At 35.2% G+C, this 10,905-nt stretch overlaps 1 protein-coding gene across 3 annotated transcripts in view; it reads left to right on the top strand.

Moving 5' to 3' along the window:
• The window catches only part of CSMD3 (CUB and Sushi multiple domains 3), a 1,185,533-nt gene that overhangs the window by 326,329 nt on the left and 848,299 nt on the right, over positions 1–10,905 (top strand). For all 3 annotated transcript variants that reach the window (XM_029923716.1, XM_029923715.1, XM_029923714.1), the window contains exon 5: positions 9,185–9,392. In XM_029923716.1, coding sequence (XP_029779576.1) covers positions 9,185–9,392 — 208 coding nt within the window. The remainder of the gene's footprint in view (positions 1–9,184; positions 9,393–10,905) is intronic.

Here is a 10,905-nt window from a genome sequence, read left to right as displayed (position 1 = left end):
TTATGACCTGAGCCAAAGTCAGACGCTTAACTGACTAAACCACCCAGGTGTCCCTATTACTAATATTTTAGACTTGCTTGGTACATGTGGTCCCCATCATATATGTATCTTTGATTCTAGTTTGTTTTTCATCTGTTTTTAGAATTCTTTAAAATTATCAAAACCATGTTTAGCTCTTTGGCAATACAAAAACAGGGTATAGGCCAGATACAGCCCGAGGTGTAGTTTGCCAACCCTTGCTTTAAGTAGGTGAACAAAATTATAATTCCATCATCTCCATCATTTTTTTTTCAGTTTCTATTGAGTAATAGTGTTCTTGGTAATGAGTCATATTTTGCTTCTTCCTGAGGTAGCTCCTCATTTTTTACTAGATGTTGAACATTGCATATTTTAAGCGATTGAGTGTTTGGATTTAGTTATCAGTTAAAGACTATTGGGTTTTCTCCTGATATAAAAGGAAGTTACATTTGGTTTAGTTAGTGTCTTTTGAAGTTTTTTTTTTTTTTTTAATTTTGTTAGGGCAGTTTTAGAGTAAACTTTGCGGATAGTTTAGCCCCTCTAGTGAAGTTCAGCCCTTCTGAAGTTTCTAATGAATACTTATTTATTTAAATATTTATTAATTTATTCAAAAAGGAATCTCCACCCTACGTGGAAGAATTTGCAAAATCCCCAAGCCTGTGTGTTCTCCTGGAGCCATTTAGCACAAAGACCCTTGGTCTCTCTTTGCCAGTCCATATAGAATTTCACCCTTTATGTGTATATATGCTCATATCTAGCAAATACCCAGGGGATTACTTGGTGGATTTTTGAGTTCTTTTTCTTTAGAGCTTGCGCGCGTGCGTTCTCTCTCTCTCTCTCTCTCTCTCTCTCTCTCTGTCTCTTTCTCTCTCTCTCTCTAAAATTCTGTCTTACAACTATGGGCACATCATGCTCTCTGAACAATTTCTACTTAGCTCAGGGAGAACATTGTGTTCTACTCATAATCCTGGTTTCTGGTCCTGAAAGTGCCTCTGGATAGAAAAACAGGCAATTATAGGACTCTTCGTCTTTATTTCTCTCCTTTCTGGACATCACAATTCTGTATGGCCCAGGTATAATGTTAAAAAAGGTTTTCTTTTCCTTGGTTTTTGTTTTATTTTTTAAGAAAAACATGTAAATTTGCTCCCTGTTGTTATGTCATGGCTTCCTCTTGATTTAAAGATTTGTTTTTCCCTCCAAATATTTAAATAATTTAAATAATTATTGAATGAATGCTTATTTATTTATTGGAAATTTTAAGCTGAATATTTTTTTTTATTTTTGAGAGAGGGAGAGAGAGAGAAAGACAGCATGAGCAGGGGAGGGTCAGAGAGAGAGGGAAACACAGAATCTGAAGATTCTGTCAGCACAGAGCCCAATGCAGGGCTCAAACCCAGAACCATGCGATTGTGACCTGACCCAAAGTCAGACTCTTAACCGACTGAGCCACCCAGGCACCCATTAAGCTGAATATTTTTAAAAATCCACATATTACTTTCCTCAGTGCATTCATTACCTTACCTTCTTATTTTCTAAACATGCCTCTTAGGAAGGTAAATATAAATTAAGCATATCTCTAAAGCATATTTGAGTATTCAGGGTACTTAGGAACCCTTGATATTGAATGCCTTTATCCTTAGCTTTGTTTCCCTTTCCATGAGGTGTTCATCTGGATAGACGATGAATTCTTTTCTTCAAGTTGTTATACATCTTAGGTGAATTTAATTTTATCTATTTTGGTATGAGAGCAGCTGAAGAAACTGGACTGAGAAGTGAAAATGGTAACAACTATTTAATTTTCTCTCTACTCATCAAAACTCGACTTCTCTTTTCCTCAAAACATGGAACAGCATTATGTGTTGTGCCTTCAAAAGTATAAAAGCACCAGTCTAGAAGATGTACAATTTAACTACTCTGTTGCTCAGTTTTCTTCTCTATGAGAAAAGCATTTCTCCTTAAATACAAAGCTGCATAAGGCTGAACTATGAAATGTAAACAGGGAGAGGTATACAAATGAACAGCTGCTTTGCGTATGTGATATAATGGATAATTTAGTAATGTCATTGAAATAGTTTATCTAATTAAGAGGTACAACAGTAATGCTTGTCTACAAAGGAACAATATTCCCCACGTAGACGTAAGTTTTAAGACTGCTAATGGAAGATTGAGCTTTAGCAAGGGAGAGTTCTAAAAGCTTTCCCATGATATAGTCTGGTATTGGGTTGAATGCTTAGCATCTGGAATTCACCAAATGTGCACATTTTCTACAGTTTACAGTTAATTTCTATTTTTTGATAAACAGTTCTATTTCCTGTCACTTCTGCACCCCAATCCTTATGCTATTTTAGAAGAAGCTAATAACAAGAAAGAGCACAGTGTGAGATCGATATCTGAAAAGATGTGCTACAGAAAATTGTTTTAGTTTTGGGTTTTTTTGTTTTGTTTTTGTTTTTACTGTCCTGTTTTGGAACAGTTCCAATTTACAAGATCTTGAATGAAATGTATGGTCTCATACTCAAATCCAAAACAAGGTCCGGTATTTTCAGTATCTCATTGAGGGTCACAGAAATTAAAAGTAAACAATTTAATTTTTGGAAAAATATTGAACTTTTTTCTTAAAATTTGCACTTCAATACAACTAATTTTGATTTTACTTGGGACTTTTCTCCCTGCTCTATAGGTAAGATATTAAAGAGATTGTTTACCAAGTTTACATAAATTCAGTTATTTTAAAATTCAGTAGTAGAAGATATTTGATGATAGCGTTATACAATTGTAAACAAGGAAAATTAGGTTTACTAGAATTTAAAATTAACACCCATAGTTTCTATCAATATATTTGAGTACCTTAAGAATTTAAGAGAGTTGATAGCATTTTCCTCAGACCATTGGAATAAGTCCTAAGTCAAAAAAATTATTTTTTAAAGTGATTTTTCTTAAAAGACCACATTGCCCTTAGTGATAATAATTGGCTGAATTGGTTGTTTTCTTCCTGTTATACAACACCTTGACTCTGTGAGCTTCTTAGCATAGAACTCCATCATTTAGCTTACGTATATGTGCATTTTTAAAAGGGGCATACTTTATTTTTTAAATACAATTTATTGTCAGTTTGGTTTCCATTTAGCACCCAGTGCTCATCCCAACATGTGCCCTTCTCAATGCCCATCACCCACGTTCCCCTCTCCCCCAAACCCCACCAAGCCTCAGTTTGTTCTCTGTTTTTAAGAGTTTCTTATGGTTTGCCTCCCTCCCTCTCTGTAAATTTTCACCCCTTCCCCTCCCCAGATTTTTCCATCAAGTTTCTCAAGATGATATCTGTCTTTCTCTGACTGACTTATTTCACTTAGCATAATACCCTCCAGTTCCATCCACATTGCTGCAAATGGCCAGATTTCATTCTTTCTCATTGCCAAGTAGTATTCCATCATATATATAAACCACATCTTCTTGACCCATTCATCAGGTGATGGACATTGGTCTCTTTTCATAATTCAGCTATCGTTAAAAAGCAGTGCTATAAATATTGGGATACATGTGTCCTTATGCATCAGTACTCCTGTATCCCTTGGGTACATTCCTAGCAGTACTATTGCTGGGTCATAGAGGAGTTATAGTTTTAATTTTTTGAGGAACCTCCACACTTTTTTCCAGTCTGGCTGCATCAGTTTACAATCCCATCAACAGTGCAAGAAGATTCCCATTTCTCCATATTCTCGCCAGCATCTATAGTGTCTTGATTTGTTTATTTTAGTCATTCTGACCAGTGTGAGGTGATATCTCTGTGTGGTTTTGATTTCTATTTCCCTGATGATGAGTGACATTAAGCACCATTCCATGTGTATGTTGGCCATCTGGATGTCTTCTTTGGAAATGTGTCTCTTCATGTCTTCTGCCCATTTATTCACTGGATTATTTGTATTTTAGGTATGGAGTTTGGTGAGTTCTTTATAGATTTTGGATACTATCCCTATCATTTTCAACTATCTTTTCCTGTTCCGTTGGTTGCCTTTTAGTTTTGTTGATTGTTTCCTTTGCAGTGCAGAAACTTTATATCTTGATGAAGTCCCAATAGTTCATTTTTGCTTTTAATTCTCTTGCCTTTGGAGATGTGTTGAGTCAGAAATTGCTGCAGCTGAGGTCAAAGAGGTAGTTTCCTGCTTTCTCCTTTAGGGTGTTGATGGTTTTCTGTGTCACATTCAGATCTTTCATCCATTTTGAGTTTATTTTTATGAATGGTGTAAAAAAGTGGTCTAGTTTCATTCTTCTGCATGTTGCTGTCCTGTTATCACAGCACCATCTTTAAAGAGATCTTTTTTTCATTGGATACTTCTTCCTGCTTTGGCAAAGATTAGTTGGCCATATATTTGAGAGTCCAATTCTGGGTTCTGTATTCTATTCCATTGGTCTATGTGTCTGTTTTTGTGCTAATACCATACTGTCTTGATCATTACAGCTTTTTAGTAGGGGTTAACGTCTGCGATTGTGATGCCTCCCACTTTGGTTTTATTTTTCAACATTACTTTGGTTATTCAGGGTTTTTGTGGTTCCATACAACTTTTAGGATTGTTCTAGCTTTGAGAAGAATGTCAGTGCAATTTTGATTGGGACTGCATTGAATGTGTAGTTTGCTTTGGGTAGTATTGACATTTTAACAATATTTCTTCTTCCAATCTATGAGCATGGAACGTTTTTCCATTTTTTTGTGTCTTCTTCAGTTTCTTTCATAAGCTTTCTTTGCTTATGAAACCATACACTTTGCTTAGGACAAAAGCAGAGAAACCACCAACCTTTTCATTATCCTCTATATTCCTTAAATAATAAGCAACTATATTTTGAAGCCAACATAACTTCTAGTTAACTACAAGAGAAGTCTAAGATACTTAATCATATTGCTTTACTATTTAGGTGAAAAAATATTGTTCTTAAAAACAGGCCTAAGAGGAATATTACAATTTATTTGATCATGATGCTATTTATTCTTAAGTGCCTACAAAGATCAAACTAATCTTTTGAAGATACTGTATAAAAATATGCTGGAACACTGAAAAAGAAGACATTGTTTATCTTTTTCAAAGCAAAGCATGGAAAAAATTGGCTGAACTCTTTATTTAGCCCCCTAATGTGATCCTCTATTTTCTCATTCCTCTGTCATCTCCAAAGAGCTGTAAGAATATTTTCAACACCCAAATCCAATCATGTCATCTCTGCTGAAAACCCATCAATAACTTTCCACTTCTCTGAAGAAATTCCATAAGCTTGTGAGAAAGGTTCTGCTCTGCCTAGCCCCTACTTAGCCTTCCAAACCTGTTTCGTACCACCGGGCCCCTCACTGTCTTGGCAAAAGCACACAGATTTCCTTTCTGTTTAGAGAATGCCCATTTCCTCCAGTGAAAGTGTCTGTGTACCTGCTTAGAACACTTTTCCTTCTGCTCCTCATCCGTTAATGACTACTATTCACTCTTCAGATTTCTAATCTAGCATCACTTCCTCAGGGAATCTGTTCCTGAATTCCCTAACTAGTTCAAAGCCCAAATGTATGATGTCAGTACTAAATGCTTCTTTTTCACTGGCCTGACAGAAATGTAGTTTTAGTGTTTGTTTTTCCCTTGTTTAGAACCTTACACTCTAATTGTAAGAATGCTCGATGAGGGCAGAGCTTACTCTAACTTTTGATCATCACTGTAGCCTGAGAGACTAACACGGTTCCCCTTTGTACTTTGTAGTTCTCAATCGATAGTTCTTGAACAGATGATCAAATGAATTGACCTGAAAATTCACAGAAAGTTTGTAAAAAGTAACCAATATGATCCCAGGTGTGTCTGGACTCTGTTAAGAAATAGTTCTCTTGAACAAACTTTGTGAATCCTGCCCTTTCTCTGAATTATTGGACATAAGGTGTTGCAGACAACACAAATCAGTCAAAAGTGGTGGCTAAGGCAGAGTGATGCTGAGTGAACTCAAAGACCAACTCACTTTGACCAGTGACCAGGCAATATTACTTAGCAGAGAAAGCACAGCACAGGATTTAAGGGTTTCATGGCTTATTCTAATGCTGCCTTTCAATCGTTCGGACTCCGCTCTAAAATAAAAAATTTGGTTTAGGTAATACATTCTGCTAATACAGTTTTTGGTTATAGAAAATGTATTGGCTTTTATAAGTATTGTTTTAAATCTAGGTGTAATCACAATACACAGGTTATAAAATTCAGATAGGGCTAACTATTGTATCTCTAACATGTACTAAAAGCATGCTACCTATTTTACAATTTTGTCAGATATTGACTCTATGATAGTCTCTGTAGTAATAAAGAGATCAAACAAGAGTACTGAATGAAAAACTTGATACAAGAATTGGCAAGAGCATTGGTTTCAATGCTGGAAGATCTGAGTTCCCACCTTGTTTTCAAGTACAAGTCACTCATACTTTCGAGTTGAAATTATTTTGCTGTAATACAAAACTTTACCAAGGGAGAGCTATTCTACAAGCCGTACCCCATCTCATGTATCAGGAATTTGAGTTGATTTTTTCTTCTGTGTGTCTACATTGAGGAACTTCAAGGAAACCATGCAGAGAAATTGATTTGTATGCCCTGTAGCTCCAGGGACATAGTGTAGTGTATTATTATTAAACCATGGTTGAAATATTTAAATGTTGATTATAAAGTCATAAGGCTGTAGTTAGGAAGAAACATTTCCACAGAGAATGAATAATTGAGGTATGCTTTCATTTCACCAAATGAAGGATTTATGTCCTGGTGTTCTGGTCATGAATTGTCTTAAATCTTGTCCAAGAGACCCACCTGGAAGAATAAGGATTCATAGTTGGAAAGAAGATGGAAGTATATTATGCTATACCCATGGTATCAGTGAGAAATGTAGGCAGCTGGCCAGAGAGACACATTCTCCCACAACAAGGGGACTGATTGGGACACCTCTGAGGATCCCATGAAAGGGCTCATGAGCAAGAGAACCATCTTTTTTTAATCATCTGCCAAAGCCTTTGGAAATGGTACCAAATCAATGTCAGGCAAATAAAAGAATTCATGTCCCCTGATCCCTTCTACTTCCAACTCCAGGAAGGAACCACAGAATGTTCAGTGCATAGGGTGGATGAATAAAACTACCAAGAGGGAAAACAGGGAAGAAGTGACCATACCCTTACCTTACCTGTGTCCCATCTGCCATAAGACTAAGCTAAGGAGAGCCAAGAGTCTTAATCCAATGAAGTCAGTTATTTTTCATGTATGTAGGACTGGGCATGTTAATCAATGAATTGATTTTTAATAAAATAAGGAGTTTTTTTCTTTAATCTGAATGTCAACTGAAATGTCCTATGTTTGCCTAATATTGTATCTAGAGACAGGGCTATGGTTTAAATAGGTTGTATACTAGTTACAATAAAAATATATGATAGTGTAACATTTTATTTCCAAAGTATTACTCATCCCTGGTATTGATATTGGGAAGACAAAGATTAGAAGTAACTTGAGGTCAGGGATAGGGGAGTATAGGATATGTTTACTAGAGTTTAACGTTAAGGTATTGAGGGCAGTTACTATGTATTCTGGGAAGCAAATTGTAGTAATATGCTTTGTAGTCTAGACAGGACCACAAGTTCATTCTAATTACCCACAAAACTTTAAAAAAAGGCATGCAATAAAAACAAATATAATTTTTACAGTAGTGGGTGTTAAAAGTTAAACATATTTTAAGAGCAATGTACTTACAGAGTTTGTATTACAGAGTTAAATGGATAAAAAGTCCCATAAAGAAGCTAATGTTATTTGATGTGTACAGTATAGTATTAATGCTGTCCCTTGTACCAAAGCACTTTGCTATTCCCAGACCATTGTAAAGTTAAATAGGATGTTGTCCATCTCTGTTTATTAAAGATATAGAGTGTTAGCCATTATGTCAAACATCTGGTCATTTTAGAGCCAGATTTTTTTCCTCCAACATTTAATTTGAAATGATGGAATTTTCTGAGTGTCTCAAAATAACAACATAAATCTTGAGAAAATTTATTGCACAAGAAACTAGTAGCCTATTAACTTGAATGTCCTAAACACTGTTATGACAAGACAAGTTTTTATAGCTTCAGTTTCTTTATAAAATAAGGAACTTTATCTTCTATATCTCAGATTAAACATAGACAAGCATGTAACCGCTGTAAGAATACAACATTAGCCAAAAGTAGACTTGGGGAGAACTTATGACCCCTTTTTGGGAAATGGGGACTTTAGGTCCCAATATAAACTTAGTAGAATATTTATTTTTAGTATTGTATATACATCTATCATATAAATACATAGCAAAATAAGTTTACATAATTTGGTGGAGTTACAAGGAATATGTTATCAAAGACGTATTAATTACTATATTATTTCTCTCTAACGTTTCCTGGATATATGATCTATTTTTTAAATGTATATGTATTTATTTTAAGAGAGAGAGAGAGAATGTGTGTGTCCGCCAGTGTGAGCAGGGGTGGGGTGGAAAGAGAGGGAAAGAGGATCCATCTCAAGCAGGCGTCTGCTGTCAGCACAGAGCTTGATGTGATGCGAGGCTCCTACCCACAAGTCGTGTGATCATGACCTGAGCCTAGATAGTCAGATGCCCAATTGACTGAGCCAGGCAAGTGCCCCTGTGATGTATTTTTATTTAATGTTTAATTTCACAAATGCTTTCCAAAGCATTTGAAACATGCCACAGACAAAAATTATATTCTCTCTTAAATTCTTTATTTTGTACGTATCAACATTTAAAAAATAAAGCTCAGCCCTGCCATAAACATGTATGAGGTGATTAAACACTTTGTACGACAGACCTTAAGAATGATGTTGCTTTTGTTTTATTCATCTCCTAATCAATGGTAAGAAAATCTTGGTCTTATCCTGAGATCTAATAGGACTGTAGATTTTTTACAGGCTTTCATTGCTATTTCAACTAATGGTTATAATATTGTCAAGACAGAGTTTATATTTACATATGTGCTTAAAATGTTTTCCTGGGCTTCTCATTTGACTTCATCTTTATTAGTACAATATGCACTTGGTGTCACAATATTTGGACTGCTCTTTTTATCCAAAAATGTTAACGGAGTTGCTTTAATTGCATTTCTCTTAATGACTTATAACTGAACATCTTGTCCTTATTTTCGCAGCTGAAGATGCATGTGGAGGAACAATGAGAGGCTCCAGTGGCATCATTTCAAGCCCTAGTTTCCCTAATGAGTACCATAACAATGCCGATTGTACTTGGACCATTGTAGCAGAGCCTGGGGACACAATTTCACTCATATTTACGGATTTCCAAATGGAAGAAAAGTATGATTATTTAGAAATAGAAGGTTCTGAGCCACCTACAATATGGTAAGTAGTTTCTGTTGTAACCTAGCATTGATGTCATTGCCTGAGGCAAAGAACAGCTGCATAGGGGCCTTTAAAGGTTTAGTTATCTAAAAAGCTTACAGTTATAGGAAAATTATTAAGGGGAAACTGTCAGAGCTAAGGGATATTTTTAAAGATAAGGGTACTAACATATTAAATGGATTGGAATTCTGAAAAGTAGAGTTTTCCATTATTATCAATTCATTAATTCATTCAATGAATTGTAATATCCATTATCATTTTTTTTGTCTGAATAAGGCATAATATGTTTATTTTATTTTTTCTTTTATAGTTTATTGTTAAGTTGATTTCCATATAACACCTAGTGCTCATCCTAATAAATTCCCTCTTTCATGCCCATCACCGCTTTTCCCCTCTCCCCCACCTCCATCAACCCTCAGTTTGTTCTCAGTATTTAAGAGTCTTTTATGTTTTGTCTCCCTAATATCCATTATCAATCGATGGTAAGTAATATGAACTCATCACAACTTAAATAGGAAAGAAAAGTTGTACCTAATATAATCTAGGTTATGTTCTTACCATGCCACTCCATAGTTGGTGGTTCCTTTCCAATTAACTGAATCATCTAGGAAATAATTTGCCTTTGTTTTTGTAGATAGATCTTTTTATTTGATCTGTCATCTGAAGGCAAAAAAATTAAACCTTATGTCTGGGTTAGTGTGGTCTATTTTTTTTTTTTTTTACAGACTTCAAGCCATTGTCTCATGAAAAGTGCAGAGTTGTCAGAACAGGATTTTAAGGTGTAATATTTTTAGAAGAAAGTGTTTCATTAAAAAAAATCTGGATGCACTGATATGAGCAAAGTATAAAGCAGGTTATGAAACAGTAATTGAGTGGGGAAGGATATGATTGGTATAGGGAAGTGATAGGTAAACACAGGACCTGGAAGGGCCTTTTAAGCCATGTAAAGGATTTGATAAGAACAGAGGAAATTTATTAAAGTCTTTTGTTAAAAACAATTACATGAAGAGGTTTGGATTTCAAATGATTATTCTTCCTAAGTGCAAAGATTGATTTGAAGTGGGTCTTGGTTAGCGGGAAGATCACTCAAGAGGTGTCTGCTGTAATCCAAGGAAACAAAGCATGGCCGGTAGCCTGGATTAGAATGGCATAGATGGAGACAAAGAAGTAGAACAAGTGAAGGGATATTCAGGGAGGCATAATGAAAAGGCCTCTAGTGGATTGAGGAGTGGTAAAGGTGATGTATTAGTAAACATCATTTTCTGAGTTGTACAAGTTGGTACAGAAGGTAGAGGTATTCACTGATTTGGAAATTGTTAAAGGAAGGTAAAATTTGGAGTAGGAATGCTATGAATATTAAGAATTGTTATATGAACAACATGTATAAATATAAATTTATACACAGGTGTATAAATATATATGTATATGTATTTAAATGTATAATTTTATAACAGACGTATACTTATATATGTACGTGTGTGTGTATATATATATATACAGTGTGTGTGTGTGT

Source organism: Suricata suricatta, chromosome 15, assembly GCF_006229205.1.
Source record: "Suricata suricatta isolate VVHF042 chromosome 15, meerkat_22Aug2017_6uvM2_HiC, whole genome shotgun sequence".
Classification (NCBI taxonomy): domain Eukaryota; kingdom Metazoa; phylum Chordata; class Mammalia; order Carnivora; family Herpestidae; genus Suricata; species Suricata suricatta.
This window is presented reverse-complemented; position numbering and strand designations above follow the sequence as displayed.